General features: G+C 28.1%; 1 protein-coding gene across 2 annotated transcripts in view; it reads right to left on the minus strand.

Annotated features, from left to right (window-relative positions):
- The window catches only part of LOC122272304 (tyrosine-protein phosphatase 10D), a 46,993-nt gene that overhangs the window by 17,740 nt on the left and 9,247 nt on the right, over nucleotides 1-20,006 (minus strand). For both annotated transcript variants that reach the window (XR_015429195.1, XM_087151690.1), the window contains exons 5-10: nucleotides 16,733-16,860; nucleotides 15,476-15,568; nucleotides 13,935-14,001; nucleotides 5,816-5,981; nucleotides 3,697-3,949; nucleotides 373-630 (exon numbers count right to left, since the gene is read on the minus strand). Coding sequence is in view for 1 of the 2 variants with exons in the window: in XM_087151690.1 (XP_087007816.1) it covers nucleotides 373-630; nucleotides 3,697-3,949; nucleotides 5,816-5,981; nucleotides 13,935-14,001; nucleotides 15,476-15,568; nucleotides 16,733-16,860 (965 nt within the window). In the remaining variant the exon portion in view is untranslated. The remainder of the gene's footprint in view (nucleotides 1-372; nucleotides 631-3,696; nucleotides 3,950-5,815; nucleotides 5,982-13,934; nucleotides 14,002-15,475; nucleotides 15,569-16,732; nucleotides 16,861-20,006) is intronic.

Here is a 20,006-nt window from a genome sequence, read left to right on the forward strand (position 1 = left end):
GAACAAATGCCAAAAGGTTCCGATTCACGTGTGAATTTAAACGACCCATAAAATGCTACACAATAAACTTGAAAATCAGTGCTTCCTACATTACAAGTGGACATAAATCAGTCAATCCTTATTTCCCTGTCCGGTTCATCCTCATCCTCTGGGCGGTTTTGAACTATCTTTTAACCATTCTCTATGTTAAAAAAGGTTTTATCATTGACCACACTGTACTCGCAGTGTACTTTTGTACTCACCATAGATATCCTCTATATTAGTCCATGGTACTCACAAACCACTACTAATCACACCGAATTGATGCAATGTAAAACGCCGAACAGTACACAAATGATTTTTTCAAAATCTAGAAATGGTTATGATTCTTACCCTGGAAACTTTGAACTCAGATATGGTCCAGTGACTATATTGTGACTCATTAAGGAGAATGACTTGGATATCTCCGTAATATACAGGCTGCATATCAAACGGCCAGTAATGATCACACTCTTCTCGGCCCTTTTCTATGCAACGAGTAAGCATAACAATGGCTCTGCAATTTTGCTCCCATATCATTCTCCAGAGGTCGTCACGAGTGCTGTGTAGGGGTCCTTGAGTCACGATGAATTCTCTTGGGGAGTTGTAACCCTGTAAAAATAAAAAAAGTCAGAATCTGAAGAAAAAATTTATAAAGTTTAATGCAGCTTTACACTGCATTTTTTAAAATTCAGTTAAGTATGGTAACTTTACAATATAGTTTTATGTAGCTTTAATAGTGTAAATTGCAATTGATCAAAAATGTTTGCTATAATTTTTCAAGTGCTTCGAATGTTCACAAAGCAATGAGATGGTGCTGCATGTTGTATCAGGATGAAGGTATCGAGTTAAGTAAAGTTGTTTACGTCAAGGTGTCTTGCAGGTTTAATGGTGTAGATTGCAATTTGCCTAACATGTATGTGATAGCTTATACCAATACAATTTCAGTTAAGTGCTTCAAATGTTGACAATGCGATGGTGCTGCATAACAATGAAATGTGGCTGCATGTTACATGATGAAGGTATCAAGTTAAGTTAAGCTACTTAACTTGATACCACTTAACGTTAAGGTTTTTTGCAGCTTCTTTCGTGATGTATCTCACATGATGATGAAGGTTTCAAATTAAGTAAAGCTATTTACATCAAAGTGTTTTACAGCTTTAATGGTGTAGATTGCAATCAGCCTAACATGTATGTAACACTTTTTCCCAATGCAATTTTAGTTAAGTGCTTCGAATGTTTACATAAAAATGAGATGGTGCAGCATGTTACATGAGGATGAAGGTATCAAATTAAGTAAAGCTATTTATGTTAAAGTTTTTTGGCATCTTTAATTGCGTGAATTGCAATTGGCCAAACATGTGTGATACTTTTTCAAAACGCAATTTTAGTTATGTGTTTCGAATGTTTACATAATAATGTTCGTATTATCAAAAAAGTTCGTATTATTGAATTATTCATTATTATATTATCATCAATATTCATTCATTATTATATTAAATTGTTGTATTATCGTATTAGTGAGATTTGATTGATTTCACACGAATTTTAAATTTCTTCATTTTAATTTTAAAATTTTTTTTAATAGTTTAGGAGGTGAGATAAAATAAGCAAAAACTGAAATTATTATTAAAAGATTATGAGTTTCAGCCTTCAGATCCCCGAACCATTATGATTGCGTGTTAAACCATAATATAACACGCTGAACAATAATATAAAATATTTTGTGAAAACCTGATCAATAAATCAAAAGTATAAAGCGTTTTTTCTTTATTTTTTATCTTTAACGCATTGCATGTACTTATATATTATCGATATTATTATTATATTGTAATCGTTATTTAGTTTTGTTTAAAAGTATTTTAAGGTAAATAATTATAAGATTAAATGATAAAGATATTCACTTCATTTGATAATGCAGCTGAAAAGTAAATATCATTTATCATAATATAATACCAAGCAAAATTCCTAATATCATAATTTAATATTAATTTAATAAACTAAGCATCGATGAAATTCGTAATAGCATTTATTAGTCCTTATTTCAATGAATAAAACAATAACATTTATACATCTAGAAGAGCTCCGCCAATACTTTCGAATTAAACAGACAGTAATATATTAATTAAATGGCAACCAAAATGCATGATAATTTTATTAAACGACGAAAAATAAACATTACCATTTCCCGGTCATATTAATAAAGCCGACTCCGCATTGCCTCAAGCAAATCCAAATTTACGTCGGAATTTAACTTATAAAGTTGTCAAAGCCTCAAGTGAAGAGTTTCTATTTTAAGTCATGAAGTGTCATAGATTTTTCTGGAATATCTTTTCGGTATTCTGATTGCCACATTTCTCAAACTTAATAAGAGATAATTATGGTTTAGTATATAGGTATAGGGACATATTGCTTATAGACTGGATGTATTTTCATACAAATAAAGTTATTATTGTTAAAAAATTTGCAAATGCTAATTTTTTATTTTTTGATGTTTAATTGTTGAAAAGAAAATAAAAAAATATAAGGCAATTTTTCACGAATTTGTAAAAATTTCTCTAAAATTTGTTTGGAATTAATTTAAAATAGTCAGGATTTTCACAAAAAAGTTTAATGAATTTTAAACTGATTGTTAAAAATTTAATATGTGTGTTTTTTTTTAATTTAAGAGCATATTCAAATTAATTTATTTAAAATACTTTTTTTCTGTTTCTATCCTTTTTTTTAATTTTTTCTTTCTTATGTTACCTATTGCTTTAAATTAGTTAGGTTTCTATTGAAACTACATCGTTGAAACTTGAGAATCTTACAGTTATATGTAAGTTATAAAACTATAATTTATCGAGTTCAAATTAGCAATCTTCACTTGAAACGCTTGGAGCAATAGAATGATAAGCCTCATTTTTACATAACTCATACTATTTTTACTATTTTTAGCTTTTTTAAAAAAAAATACGATTTCCATATAGACAGTGAAATTCTTATTCACATTGTATTATTTTCTAGTTGTAATTAGAGAAAGTTTTGAGTTTTCTGGAAACAACACTAGAAAATACTTAAGCGTAAAAATTTCACCTTTGCAAGAGCTGTGGCTTATCACTATATGTTCAAAATATCATCATTATATATTACACGTATCACAAATATCGTGCACTCAAAATATCATCGTTATAAATTATCATTATATATAACACATCATTATATAAAATTCACGACAGTGATGATTCAAACATATTATCACTATATATCCATAAATCAAAATTCGTGTAAAGCTCTATTAAATAAATTCAGTTGTACTGCAGGATAAAACGACTGAAATTTTATTGCGAACTTCAATAAAGGGAAATTTCTGATTCTTGTAAAGTATTTGTCGCAAAACAATCTTAAGAAAAATTTGATGCAAAAACTTTACCGCTGTATCATTTTTATATAAATTTCCCCAAAGTCTTTCAAATATAAAATGATATTTCAATTCAAATTAAAACAAAATTTCTCATATTCATTAATGTTTTTTAACTAAATTTTTTAAAAGAATAATTTTTATCTTAGGATAATTATTCTTTATTTAGAAATATCGCATTTATTTATAGTAAAGGATGTGTCCTGATGAAGACTTTTACTTTTTCCCATTAAAAGATTTTCTATTTTCTATCTATAAGATAAACAATCAAAACTTACTGGAATGTAGTTGGCGTTAATGTAATCTGTTCCTTCTTCATCATCCGTTGGCATCAATTTTATTCTAGAGTGATCGTAAGGTAATATGTTTGTGAATCGGTTCTTCGGACGATTTACTGGGAGATCTGCTGCGTTGCATGGTTTATCACGACCAATGTTCTTTAGAAGTTCGAACTCTTCAGAAAAGCGGAAATCTGAATCAGCAGACATAATTCTGTAATGATCGGCAAAATCTTTCAATTTCACGGGACGGCTGAAAATAAAAGTAAATAAAAAGCAGCATTATTAAAATGTAAAATCATAATTCTATGCTTACATTTTCAGATATTTTTAATTTAAATTAGAAAATTTGCTTAAACATTATTTTGATATTCATAAAGAAATAAAGTACGGGGTTTTCAAAAAGATAGGACTAATATTTATTTGTAATAAATCAAAATTTTATTAGCCGATATAGCATCCAATTTGGTATAGACAGGACTTCGTTCTTTTATGACGTTTTCACTATCTTCATGTCTTAATCATGTATCACTATCTTTATGTATTAATGATATACCACTATCTTCTTGTATCACTATCCTCATGTATCACTATCTTCATGAGTCACTATCTTAATGTCCTAATCATGAATCACTATCTTCATGTATTAATCATATACCACTATCTTCTTGTATCAATATCCTCACGTATCACTATCTTCATGTGTCACTATCTTCATGTATTATTCATGTATCACTATTTTAATATCTTAATCATGTATCACTATTTTTATGTACTAATCCTGTATCACTATCTTCCTGTATTAATCATGTAGCGCTATCTTCATGTATTAATCTTGTATCACTATCATCGTATATTAATCATAAATCACTATCGTCATTTATTGATTATACATTGCTATCTTCAAACATTAATCATTTATCACACTATCTTCATGTATTGGCCGGGATGGCCTGGTTGGCAGGACGCTGGACTCTCGTTCGTGAGAACGGGAGTTCGAATCCAGCCAGCCGAAGACTCCATGTAGTAAATGGTGACTAATGCAAGTTAAATCTGTCGGATCTCAAAGTCCTCCATGTTCCCATAACAAATTATACTTCTGGGGTATTGAATTGGGGATTGATCGTTTCTCTGGTTTAGGTTAAAATTACGATCTGTGGATGAATAAATGGATGCATGAATGGGTCCGCCCTATAAACGGGTGTGACGTATGGATGTGACAGAAGTCAAATTCTTGCCATAAATCGCACTCCTTGCCTTAATGGCCTACGAAAACAACAACAGTATCACTATCTTCATGTTTTAATCATGTATCACTATCTTCATGTATTAATCGTGTAATCTTCGTGTTTTAATCCTGTCATCATGTTCATCCCACATATTTTACTTTTTTTACATTGTCGACAGCTTTTTGTTTTTAATCTTGTTGAGTGATACGTAATTTCTTTTTAAGAAGACTTATAAAAGATTTTGTTTATAAATCACCATTGCTAAAACACACCACAAACCCTATTAAAGTAAAGTAACAGTGCTGGTAAAAGAACAAAAAGGTGACAAAAAATTTATTTATATTAGATATTTGTGATGGAAAATCTTTCATATATTCTGCTTTTTTTAATTTTAAAGCAAGGCCGGATGCTTTGTTTTGATTACAAGCTTCGCAGATTATATTTCGTTTATGTGAATGAAGTGTATGTTCACCCCTTAGCGCGTTTGACTCAAAAATTAAAAGTTTTACTCTCTTAAAATTAAAAATTTAAATGTTTTACACACTGGCGCTGTAAGAAATTCTTTATAAAATTTTAAATTACTATAAAAAGTGCAAGTACGATCCAATTTTTACAGCAAAACCCATTTTTACCGAAATTTTTACAGTAATATTTATTTAATTAGAGTGATTCAGTTATTTCACTGTAATTATTACTGTAAAAATTACGGTATACCATATTTTTGTTCCGTAATATGTTCAGGTAAAAATGGATTTTACAATAAAAATACCGGTACCCTAATAGCTGGTACTTTTTACCGTAGTATGATTTAGAATACTTTACAGTGCATAGGATTAAAACAAACTATAGGATTTACACCATCCCTGAGCAAATCGAAATTGATAACTTACTTAGTGACCACTTCGCAGTCCGCAACAGACATAGTGTCCGCCTTGCCATGTTTGGTCTTTTTAGAAAAGAAGACAAGCCGCCTTCGTTTCCAGAAGAGGGCCACGCCAACAACCAATACTAGCAGCACCAGGGGGACTAGGTTGCCGGCCAACAGCGTCTGATTGTCTGCCTCCGAAATAGAAATAGTCATTTCTGAATTCCATACAAAATTATTGTGAATAGCAACTTTAATTAATTGTAAGTATAGAAAGTTTAGGAACCAAGATATGGTTAAATTTACCGAGTTTCTGGCTCCATGGAAACACCAAAAAGATCAGTAAACAGGGGTCTGTCCAGACACTTTGTGAAAGGTCCGTTTTTCGTGAAATTGTGAAAAAAATTACTCACATTCTTTCAACCAGGGTCCGCGTTTATGAATTTGTGCAAATAGGGTCCGTTATTGCAAAAAAAAAACTTTTTCAAGGAGTTTTTAAATTGTGAAGACATACAAGATTATGCTCAACACTGTAAAATTATAATTAAAAAAATTAAATTTTAAAAAATAAACAACAATTGCTGCTTCTAAATTAGAGATGCAACATACAAATATTTGGTATTTAGCCTATACTGCTGAACGTAGAATATTCATTTCGGACGAATAATGGAAGAATCGTCTGCCGAAGACAAAACTTAATTCATTTACATCCATCTTTCTTGTTTACCGCCCTGGAAAGGGTTTATTCGATTAACAAAATAATAGTGAAGATAAACAAATTTGTGAAGGGTCCGATTAAAAGAAAAATCATTTTGTGAAGGGTCCGTTTTTAAGTTAAAATATTTTGTGAAGGGTCCGTTTTTAAGTTAAAATATTTTGTGAAGGTTCCGTATTTATGAAAAGATATTTTGTGAAGGGTACGTTAACGGTTCCAAATTTCTTCTAAACAGACCCCTGGTAAATATGGTTGTGATTTTGGTTAAATTGCTCAAAAAATATAATGTTATAATATGCAATATAAAGTTTAATAAATGAGGCAAAATTTGGTAATTTTATCATGATTTATTTGAGTGCGGTATTAAAACCATATATTCGGCTAAATTTACTTTTCAGTTTTGTATTTTTTACTAAATGTTTGGTAAAGAGAGCTATAATTTAAAAATCAGAATTTCTGGTAAACCATCGCTATATTAACGAAAAATTAACAAATGACTGGATTATAAATACTATATAATTTGGTTTTATTATCAGAAATATGTTTTTCTTTTCCAGAAAATAACATTTCCATACAGTACGTTAATGTAACCAGATCTTTTTCTTCCGTGTATGAAGAGTGCTCCTGGTAAAATATTAATTGTTTGTGCAGTTTTTTTTTAAAGTTTATAACGTACATATGTATGTTATTAGCGTGAAATTTCAAGTCAGTACGCTGGGAAAAAAAGTGCTGTCAATACTACCAGAACATGGTTAAATTTTCCAAGTTTCTGGCTCTATGGAAACACCATATTTTAAATAACGTAAAGTATGTACGTTATTTAATGTTCCGAAAATAACCGATTACGAACTTCGCTTCTGGGAAATACTGCATAAAATTAAACCACGTTTAGCTAACAATAATTTCAAACTATAGTAAACAAACAAAGAAGTAATAATAATTATACATTGAGCAATTACTGGTTGCAAATAAAGCAAATCAGATTTTTCGATAATATTAAAAAAACGAATTGGGTAATAAAAACGGTTCAAATAAAAAAAAGTGAATCATGATTATGGTGCATATATGGAAAAGAAAATCATTATCCGACAACATTTTAACGTTGAAATAATATATATTAAGTGTATAGACTGTGAAAAAAGTTTAATTGAGAGTTGATGATATGAATGAATTGAAAGTTGCATAAAATTCAGATAAGAAAAACTGCATTCTTCATGTTACGTTTTACCAATATACAATCAAGTAAACAAATTTATCTTAAATATAAAACAACGGATAAATCAACAAACATTTAATCTTGCTATAAAAAAAGACAAATGTCCTCGTTATAAAAAATGTTTTGCAATAACTATGTTCCCTGTTGAGATGTTGTTAGTTAAATATGCACAGATTATCTATTTAGAACAGATGGGAGAAGGTAGGTGATAACACATTTAATACCGCATTCGTAATAAAAATTAATAAAAGCATCTATATATATTCTACGTTTGCTGTCTATACTGAGAATAAAAGTATGGTCAAAACTACAAGAATATGGCAAAATTTACCGTATTTCTAGCTCTATGTGAACACCAGAAAGCTCGGAAACTTTTGTCGAAACGCTTTGTCTATGATTTTGATTAAACTAAGTGTAAAATATGGTTCTATAATAAGAGATAAAATTTGGTCAATGTGGTAAAATGCTCCATAATATGTGATAAAATTTGGTAATGGGGTAAAATTTGGTTTCATAATATGCGATAAAATTTGGAAAATGTGGTAAAATTTGGTAATTTGATCATGATATGAGCAAGACATAATAATCATTTATTTGATAATTTTTTTTTGCAGTTTTATATTTTTTACTAAATGTGGGATAATAAGAATTATAATTTTAAAAACCAGAATTTCTGGTAAGCCGTTACCATATGAACGGAAAAATTACTAAACTAATAGTTTAAATACCGCAATTTTTTGACTGAAATTATGTTTTTTTTAAACAGGAATGTCATTACCATACAGTACGGTAATCTTATCAGAAATTCTTCCCCATGAAATACAATTAATATTTTCCAAAATTTTTTTCCTTAAAATATTTTTTTAATTTATGAGAATCTAGATATCAATATTATAAACATATTGCTATTAATGTCATTAATAATTAATGTAATTTGTATTGTTGCAAAATTTCATTTATATAATTTGGTAATTATATCATGATTTCTTGGAGCATGGCATAAAAACCATTTATCCAAATAAATTTAGTTTCCAGTTTTGTATTTTTTTAATGTTTGGTAACTAAATGTTTGGTAATACGAACTATAATTTTGAAAATTGAAATTCTTGGTAAACCGTTATAGCGGTTACCATGTATGATTATAAATATCATGTATGATTATACGATTATAATACGTCTTGGTATACCATAGGAATGGAAAAGCTACCCAATAAGTGGTTTAAAAATCGTATATTTTGGTCTTATTAACCAGAATTATGTTCTTTTTTTTTACCAGAAATGTTATTAGCAAACAGTTTAGTAATTTCACCATAATCATTTCCTCCGTGTAGTAAAAAAATAAAGGGTAAATAACAATAAGTTTGTAATAACTAATGACTGTTAATAACAATAAGTTGAAAAGTAAACAATAAGTTTGTTCAATAACTGCGTGTTTCAGCAGTTTAGGTAATAAACCTAAGTATAGACAAAAAAAATGAATAAATAACTAAAAATGCAAAAACAATCTCTTTTTTTTTTATTTAGCTGTTCAGAAAACTGACTAGAAAATAAATGCAAAACAATAAATTTGGTAAATAAATTTTTGTTGCAGTTGTCTCGGAAACAAAAAAGATGGTGGCAAAACAGCAAATTTGGAGAACAGGTTTTTGTTTCAATAGCTTGGGAAACTAATTAAACAAAGTGATAAAATTGTAAATTTGGAAAATTAATATTTTTCCAGAAATCTATAAAATTTAATTGGAAAGTGGATACAAAACTTTAAGTCTGGGAAATAAAATTTTTGTTCAATTTAATTAGAAAGTGCGGGAAAATTTATAAGTTTTACGAAATAATTATTTTAGTGGTAAATGGAACAAATTATAAAAAAGCAAAACAAAGAGTTCGGTGAATAAATTTTTTAGAGGTCTAGGTTACAAATTAGAAAAAGGCATCAACACAATGAACTTTGTGAAATGTTTTTCCTTTTCGCTGCACTGTAAAAAATCCTGGGTCAAATTACAACATAAAATTCCGCCACTTTGTGAGCATCATCCATAAAATCGATTTTTATCGTAATTTTTAAAGTAATATTTTTTAATAGAGTCATTCAGTGATTTTACGGTAATTATTACTGTAAAAATTACGGTAATCAGATTTTTTATTCTGTAGCATGTTGTGATAAAAATGGATTTTACGTTAAAAAATACCACCACGCTAAGTGCCGGTACTTTTTACGGTAAGGAATTTTTTATAGTGTATATTTCTTTTGTCTTTAAACGAATCAAGACAAAGATATTTTATAGCCATATACCTTTTAATTTTTCAGTTATTAGGAATGCATTTTGTCCTCTTCTTAAAATATAACCTTTAACTGATCAAAACTGATAAATTAATTCGCATATTACTAAATAAAACTGATTTGATGAAATATTTTTTGTGTAAACAATAATGACAACGTAAATGCAATATGCAATAAATACAATAGTATATATTGCTAAGTATAATAATGAAAAAGATTACAATACGCTTATAAACACAAACAGTTAAAAATAGCATTTAATAATTTTCAAGAAAATAAAGAAAGTGCGTTGAAACAAATAACCTATCCAAATAATACAAAACAACGCTTTCGTTGAATGTAGTTGCGTTTATTTTAAGAGCTAGGGAGTAAGAACATTTTTTGTTAACTATACTCACGGAAGTTTCCACTAAGTCAATGGCTAATGACCAAAATGTTAGTTCATAAAATAAAGTTAACCTCACTTGAATACAAGGAAGAAACTAGTTGAAAGTTTTAATGTGCTCTTATAAAATTTAAACAGCTTATTTGTAGTAAATTGAAAGAGATAGAATTTTTTAAAGCACTGGGAGGCTCCACCCTCTTTATAAGCTCTTTTTATTAAGTACTTATACTTATATAAAAATGTCTCGATAAATGTTAATATTTATATCTGGCAACACGAAATCTCTCTGTTTTGATACCTTGATTGGCATCTGCTGAAGAATGAGCTGATAAAATAAAGAAATTAAAGATCTAGCGAGAGAAAAATAAATTTTTGACGACAATGGATAAATAAACAATATTAAGAGCAAAAATGCAGAAAAAAAATCACAAAAAAGATTTTAATCTTGTATTTACTTTTGAACAAATTAGAATTTCAAAACAAAATCAGAGTAAAGATCACAAATAAAAAGGGTTCTTTCAGCGTGTCAAATTTTAACACCATAGTTGAATTTTAGCGGGCTACAGATCGATCAAACATGCTATTTTTTTCTACTAGTTTAACGGTTGATAATTTTTTAACTAATTATCAAATCTTAACTTTCTTTATCTTATAGTATCCCCTGAGAGTTTTTCTGCATATCTTGGCAATTTCAAGTTCCATGTGTGATGTATTTTGTGTAGGAAAGCAAAGTGTAACGTAAATTAAAAAAAAAAAAAAATAACGAAAAAGCACATAAAACTGCAATAACTTTCTAACAAATTGGAATTTCGAAAGAGAGAAAAAACTCAGTGTTAAGTTCATAAGCAAATATTGCTGTTTTAATTCTCCAAATTTCGACTCTAAAATTGAATTCTGTCGAAAATCATTTGCGCAGATAATTCTTCTTGAACTTTATTATACGATACAATGACTCAACCTAGATGAAAACTCGGTCCTTTTAAACACCTTATTAAGATTGAGGAAAATTTTCACTGTATCATGATTCAATGTACCGAAACTAGAATTTAAAATTGAATCAATTTTTCTGAGAGTGTAACCTTTGAAGCTTTATGAATAACTAAATAATTCAAATTAAAAACATATTTTTATTTATCTATTAAATTAAATTACGGCAATATATAGTTCAACTTAGCACTTCATCAAAGATGTAGCTAATTTAGATCAACTTAACTATATCTTTCCGTGATTTTACGGAGTTTATAGCTTTTACAAATTCATTAAGGATGCAGCGAATTTAAACTTATTTTATGATTTATATAGTACTCCAAAATTTCTAGCAGCGTGGTAAATTTTGTCAACATCTAGTCATGGTGATTCAAGACTTGTGTCCAAGAACTTTAGAAGCGGACCATACTTTATTAATTATTGATCATTTAATAAACAAAATATTTTAAATTGCCATAATGTCATTGACTTTGATTGATGCAAACTGATAAAATAATGTCTATTGATCTTAATGTCCAAAAAATTTAGTAGCGTATCATAATATATTAATTGTTTAGTAAACAAATGACTTAACTAGTCATCATATCATTATCGCAAAATAGATAGTTCAATAATGCAAATTGATAGAAAATATCATGCAATCATTTTCAAGTTTTAAAATTTTCAAAATTAGTCACTCATTAATATTTATTGATTATTAAATAAATAAATTATTTTAAATAGTCATAATATCATTGAGTCAAAATCTATTTATGATTTTCGCGCTTTGATAAAGAAAAAAAAAAGAAATCCTGCGTACCATCTTAATGTTCAAAAATTTTCAAAGTGTATTACCCTATATTAATTATCAAATAAACAAAATATTTAAAATTGCCATAATACCATATACTCAAAATTTATTTACGTTAAACGTAAATTGATGAAAAAAATCTATTTCAAGCATTTTAATGTCTAAAGATGCTGGCTTTACAATATTAACTATTTAGTAATTAATAAACAAAATGTTCTACACAATTATAAAAGCACAGATCAGATTTCTGAAAATAGTTCCGTTTTGGTGCTGTATGATTCCTATATGATGTTTTAAATCCAACCCGAAAATGACAGATGATTTGAAAAACCAACCAAATATAGGAAATAAAGTGTATCGTTTGATACATATTGCTTACGAAACTAAAGAATCTATTCTCCCTAATTTTTAAAATTAGTTACGAATTTCGCTAATAGATGGCGAATTTAACTGATAACAAATTCAAAGCAATGCTTTTAAAATAACCGCTTTTTTCAGCAATAAAAATGCAAAAATATGAGAGCAAAATTAACAACAGACGCCAGTGAAATCGGTCTCCCTTGTTGAGAGAAATATATTTCATAAAATTCTGTTTTTCAAAATGATTTTTGAAATTGTTACTAATGAAGACCCCTGGTATTTCTGTTGTTTATGAAAACATTACTGTCCTAAATGGTTTATTAATTATGAAAGGAAGGGTCACAAGAAATAAATGCTAATTAACGCAATTAAAATTTATCATTTGACTTTTTTTTAAAAGAAATATAGTAGATATTTGTTTTCATAAAATATTTAATATTTGATTTTTTTAAATGTTTATTGAAAATTAAAATCGTAATGAAACTTCAATGTAAGTTTAGTGTTCCAGAAAAGTGAACACCTTAGATTACTTATATTCGAATGAAATAATTACTTATATACGTACTAGGTCACAATCTTAATGGTACGAATGTCTTATCTTAAATAGGTTAACCCCTTAACTTGAGCGCTCGAGTTAATTCGAGCGCGCTAAACAGGCCAAATTGTGCACACTTGAGATAATTCGAGCGACGCTGTATTTAATGCTGCTACAATTTTTCACACTCGAATATAATCGAGAATTGAAAATAACAATGTGAAAGCTAAGAAAAAAAAAACTTTTTATTGATATTTATCATTTACATAGGATTGTAAGCTATAACACTTATTTATTCAAGAATAAAATATAGCCCTTTTTTCATGGAACAAAAGCACAGTATATCGAAATTGTTTACCGAAAGAAAAGTTAACCCAGAACGGGATCAATTTTTTTGTTGTTGTTGCTGGTTTTCTTCAAAAAATCTGTGCGTTAAGGGGTTAAGTAATGTATGCAAACGATATTTTAAGTTGCGAAATAAGGCACAAAAGCAAACTTTCTCTGAAAAAAGAATTGCAATAGAGGAACTTATTGCGTAGCATAAATGATTGTTAAAACACCGGGATAACTTTTTAAACTAAATAACTAATAAGTACACAAACAAATTTATTAAAAATTATGCTTATTCCACTTCAACAAACATTTTTTAGAATGAAAAATTCTCCTAACACTACAGTAAATTCAGATAATCGATGTAATTAGCATCATGAAAAGAGTAAGATTAATTAAGTAAATATGAGATTTCATGTGTTTTTTTAATCTTTCCTCTTTTTCTGGATGTATGCTTTCAGATGTGATTTATTAAGAATAAATATTTTTCTTTCTTTCTAAGTCTTCTTATTGATAGTTACTAAACTATGATTAATTCCTCTACTTACCCCAAATCGGCGTAGCTTCCTCAGATACTGTTGTTATGCCAGGTCCCACTTTTGTATGAGCTTGGATCTGTAATTTCATTGCCATTAAAAATACAAACAATCAAATACTTTGCATCTAATTTATAATAAACTATTATTTATGATGCACACTGCCGTGCAATTGAAAAAACATCGTAAGTGCTTCACGATACGCTGTTAGAAATTTCTCGGAAAAAATGGTTAAATTACAATTTATCTAATTGTTATTTAACCGTATTTAAGCAAAACAGTCAAATAACCATAATTAAGATGGTAATCAAACTGTTAACTGTGAAAAAAATCACATGCTAGCTGTTTTTATCTAATACGGTTAAACAATGCAGATGAGTACGCATTATAACCGAGCGGGCTAATCTGTCGGTCTCATGACCAATGGAATTGGAGTTCAAATCTCAGACAGCACAATCATTCCTTTCACATGAAGAGTTTCCAGTGTCCTGCAATCTCCAACGGCCATTACCCAATAAAAAACCTATATCCTACGTACAGCTAAATTGCTTTTTTTAATGGTTTTGAAACCCTACTAGTTGTAAATGGTTGAAAAATCGTTTAGTTCTGTATTCATGGATTTATACCCATACTAGTTGTAAACGGTTTCAAAACCGTAAAGGAAAAAATTATTGTTTACCGTTATTATTAACCGTAAACTTATTATTAATCCTTATTATTGAATTCATTATTATTAACCGTAAATTTTACTGTTGATCGGATGGACAGACTGCTGTCGGTGATTTCACCATAATTTTAGAATGAAAATTCTAACAGAGTAGATTTCGAGAAAAGTGGTTTCAGAACAATTTTCTTTTTATTGCTAATGCTATGAATGCTAAAATTGAATTTCAAAAAAGCTGATAAAACAAAATTTATTTGTGATTTTTTTTTTAATTTATGTAATTCACAATACAAAATGCCACGTGCATAAAAATATGAATTTTGAACTTTTCGCCCTCCACGATGATTTTGTATGTATTGCAAAGTAGTATAGTAGTAGTTGCATAAGCAATTTCTGTTTAATAATGTCTCCAGCTTATCACAGGTATAAACAGCTAAATTAGTAAACTTGTGTATAAACTTATAAGACTTCCATCATAGAGTTATAATTTTAATCTACTATTATCTTTCTAGCTAAATTAAGTTTAAGAAAAAAGCTCTAGATAGTTTAAGAAAAAACTATGACGCACAACTACACTGCAAAAGAATTTCGGATTAAATTCCCTTAGAAAGTATCGGCACTTTGTATGCCTCATCCGTAAAATCCTTTTCACAGCAAAATCCATTTTTACCGTAACGTGGGTAGACCGGAGTTTTTAAAGTAATATTTATTTAATTAGAGAGGTTTAGAGATTTCATGGTATTTATTACTACAAAAATTAAGATATATTAGATTTTTTGTTATTCAACATGTTCTGGTAAAAATTGATTTTTGATAAAAATAGTAACGGCACCCTGAGTACCAGTACCGTTATTTAATTCGGAATTTTTTACTGTGTACCGACACTTACTTCGAAGACATATTCCATCCCTGGAATCAAACCGGAAATTAATCCTCTGGTTTCAGTTGGCTCAAAATATTCGTATCTACGTTTACTAGTACCCTGTAAGTAGAAAACACTTTATAAACAAAAATAATTTTTTGAAAAACTAATTATACAAATTTCTTCTATAGCAAAAAAAGAAGAAGTTTATGAAAGAATTGAAAAATAACACTAAGGCAATTGCAACTTTGAACCTATGATAATAATAGTTTGGTATATTTTTAGTTTAATATGAGTCACAATACACATGTACAGTTCATACATAAAATTAAAAACAAAATTCAAGGACATTTGAAAGAGTTTTCAAGAAAAAAAAAACATTAAAATTTCAAGGATAACTAATGGAAACTTTTTTATAGAGTCTATGAGCAAGACATGGTGTGTTAATTAAATGATTTATGATTTGCAATACTGAAAACTTTGTCTTTCAGGTATGTGTTTCCAATTATTTAAAAAAAATATTTCAAAATATTTTCCTTTTTATAAGAAAAATATTTTTATGAAGTAAAAACTTATGATAAGTAGATAATAGCTGTGTTGTAGAATGCTTTTATAGTATCCTACGTTAACAAAAGAAAAAAAAGTGATAGGAAATGATTTTGTAACAAATTGTTTTTGATTGATGACAAAAACAAATGTTTTTTAGTGCATTTTCTGTTTGGACAATTTTTAATGCTCCTTTTAATTTAGAAAAAATTGTGTGCATAAAAAGTACAAAAAAATTCTAAAAATTCGAATATTTTCTTTGGTTCATTTCAATTTTATTTTATGGAGTCTATGAGCAAAACATAGTGTGTTAATTAAATGATTCATGATTTGCAATACGGAGAACTTTGTCTTTTAGGTGTGTTTTTGCCATTATTTAAAACAAAATATTTCAAAATATTTTCCTTTTAAAAAGAAAAGTATTTTTCTGAAGTAAAAACCTATAATAAGTAGATAATAGCTGCGTGGTAGAATGCTCTTATAGTATCCTACGTTAACAAAAAAAAAAACAGTTATGAGAAATATTTTGTAAAAAATTGTTTTTGTTTGATGACAAAAACAAATATTTTTAATCTCATTTTCTGTTTGGACAATTTTTAATTATGGCAAGAAAAGTATAGAAAAATTTCTAAAATTCGAATATTTTCTTTGGTTTATTTCAAGTGGTTCTTCAAAGCTTATTCACGAAGTTTTTCGATGTTATGGGATTAAAAAAATTTGTATTTGAAGTATACCAACCTTAACAAAGTGCGTAACTTTGAATCCAGTGAGCACACCATTTTGTTCCGTTGTTGGTAAAGTCCATTGCAAAACTACTTCGTTGGGTTTCACTTCAACCGCTCTAAAAAAATGCACTCGTCCTGGTACTGAGGATAAAAAACAAAATAATAAATCAATAAATGAAAGTAATTAAACTATTCATGAATAAAATTTGCAGCTCTAACTAATTTTATTCAATTCAGGATGAGACAAAATTTTTGAAAATATTATTTCCCTGTTATTTTTGAAAATCAGTATTAAAATTACTATTTAATCTAGAAACTGAAGGTCAAAAGATTGTGGCACCATAATCACCTTTTCATTTAACCAACAATATATCCCATAAGAATTCGATTAAGAGCGAAATTAGCTACAATGGGGTTATTTAAAAACCGAAACCAAATGATGGTCAATAGTTTTTGCACCAATGCAATCTTTGAGCGTATTGATATGTCCACGTCGAAGTGGATTATCTGGAGATCAATCATCTTCTTGCGTTGGACGGATATTTCAGTTATTCCATTTTGTTTCAAAATTAAGAATTCCGTCGATTGTATTTTTTCTCTTCGAAAGTATATGCTTAACCCCTGTCGGATTTTATATCGAATTTCTGACCAAAAAAATATTATTTTTTTATTACTGAAAATTAATATATGTTCTGTTCTAAATTCGAAAATGCGAAATATTTTTGTCAGCAAACAGTTTTTTGGTTGGTTGACCTTTTGGTGGTGAAATATGTGATGTCCAGTCCACTGACCTCCTGTTTTCCCTGTAATGCACCCAAGTTTTATCTTAAAAAAATACACTGTGATAACATATTTATTGATTCTATTACTTTAAGGTGCTTAAGATAGATGTGTGCATAAAATCATTACTAAAATTAGGTAAAAAATATTTTGGCAAATAATTTTTCATCCTTACCGTTAAAACAGCTTTATAAAATCCTTGGATATCAGAGAGTAAAAATCACAACTATTTTGACATGCAACGGTAACACCAATGAAAGCGAAATTACAGAAAGTACAAAATGATTTTGATTTCAATTCAAGGAGGGAAATCTAACTGCGAGAAATGTGAAGAAGACTAGTTGCGCCATCTCTTATCAATATTCCGAAATATGAAAATAATCGCGGAATTTAAAGAGACGTGCAAGTAACGACAAATTCAATTTCAATGGTGCCATTTTTTTCATCGTCGCATGGCATATAATGCCGACCATACTGGCACAAAAACTCCGAATGTGTGAGATACGACGCCAACAGAAAAGGGGTTGATAATATGTCTTAATGTATTGTAATTTAAATACAAATATGTTTAAATGTAGTTATAAACTAATTTGCCAATTTCAAATTTGGCTCGTCAGAATTCACTGATTCACCATTTCCTTAATACGTCAATTTCTAATTTCACAGATTCATTGCTGTCTCATTTCAATTTTCATGTCTGATATTAAAAATCATTCGTCATAATAGCTATTGTAAAAGGATTTTAAATATAAAAGAAAACAATGTTGTTAAAAAGATTAGGAAATAATAATTACTTAAAAGTTTAACAATAAAATAATAAATAAATAATAAAGTAATAAATAAATAACAAATAGTTAAATAATAAATAAATAACAAATAAATAATTCATAAATAACAAATAAATAATAAATGAAATAATAAATAATAAAGTAATAAATAAATAACAAATAGTTAAATAATAAATAAATAACAAATAAATAATTCATAAATAACAAATAAATAATAAATGAAATAATAAATAATAAAATAATAAATGATTACCTAACAGTTTAACTATTAACAAACTTGAAATTTTTGCTACTCAGGATTTCTCAAGGTTTGTTTGCATTATACCCATCTATTGATTTTAGTGATAGAAATAAATACTCTTAATTTGTTTAAACATTGATTAATGAAAGTTATTAATTCTTTTTGTTCCTACTAAAGAATATTAAAACAAAAAATGTGGTATTAAACACAAAAATTGACTGTAATGAAAGAAGCAGCACTATAACTTTTAGTTAAGAACAAATGAACTTATGACGATATGATATTAAACATGTTTAAAAACATTAGTAAACTTTATATATATTTCTCTTTCACGGCGACAAAGGAAGTATTAATTTCTTTTTCACGTTGGCAACGAAGAATTGAAATATCAAGCGTGTGAGCTGTCATAAGCATGAAAGCATAAGCGTATATGTTTACAAATTTCTGAATGAATTTTTTTCCCTCGTGACAATCAAAAATTTGAATAGAGTTATAAGTTAGGAAGAATTGAAAAGTTAAAAACATTCAAATCAACAAACAAAGTAGGTTTTAATTATACCTATGCACGTTCAATAATAATAATTGTTAAGAGTTATATAATTTGACAACCTTACAATGGTAAGTCTTGAAATTTATAGTTAAGGTTTTTTTAAAAGCAGATGTTAAGTTTAGTTTGTACACACGACTAGTGAAAAATACAAAACTAAAAAGTAAATTTAATCGAATAAATGGCTTTTATGCTGCGCTCTAAGATATCATTAAAAAGTTACCAAATTTTATCACACATTATGAAATAATGTTTTATTTAAATAAAATTATATCTAAATATTATTATTTATTATTTTACTTAAATATTATTAAATACATAAAAATGAATAGAATGAATTGGATGGCCCACGTGATTCGAATGAGTGATGACAATACAAAAAAAAAAAAAAAAAAGATTCTGCTTTTTTGACCCACTGGAACAAGAAGGCGAAGAAGAGATGGGCTGACTCAGTGGAGTCTGATTTTCTCGCAATTAATGAAAAGAACTGGAGATCAAAGGCAAATTGAAAGGCATTGGCTCATATTGGGCTGTCTGGCCAACTATGATGATGATGATAAAATAATATTTTATTGTTAATTTTACCGAAATTATTATTAAAGTGCTTCTTAAAAAATCACTGAGCTTTCTGGCGTTCCCATAAAGCCTGAAACACTGTAAATTTTACCATATTCTAGTAGTTTTTACCATACTTCTTTTCCTCAGAGTATAATTAAAATGTTTATAATCATATTTTAAAAGATTCATTACATAATGTAATTCAAAAAATAATTAAACTGTTAGCTCAAAAGAGTTCTTGAATGAATATGTTTTCTAATGCTTAATGTTTAGTATGTTTAATATTAGTGAGTGAATATGCTTTGTAATGTTAGTTTTAATGTTAACAGAAATAAATAAACAAAAAAGGAGTTGTATGAGAAAGATAATTCTC

The sequence above is a fragment of the Parasteatoda tepidariorum genome, chromosome 9, assembly GCF_982258835.1.
Source record: "Parasteatoda tepidariorum strain Cologne lab strain chromosome 9, Ptep-v5.0, whole genome shotgun sequence".
Lineage (NCBI taxonomy): Eukaryota > Metazoa > Arthropoda > Arachnida > Araneae > Theridiidae > Parasteatoda > Parasteatoda tepidariorum.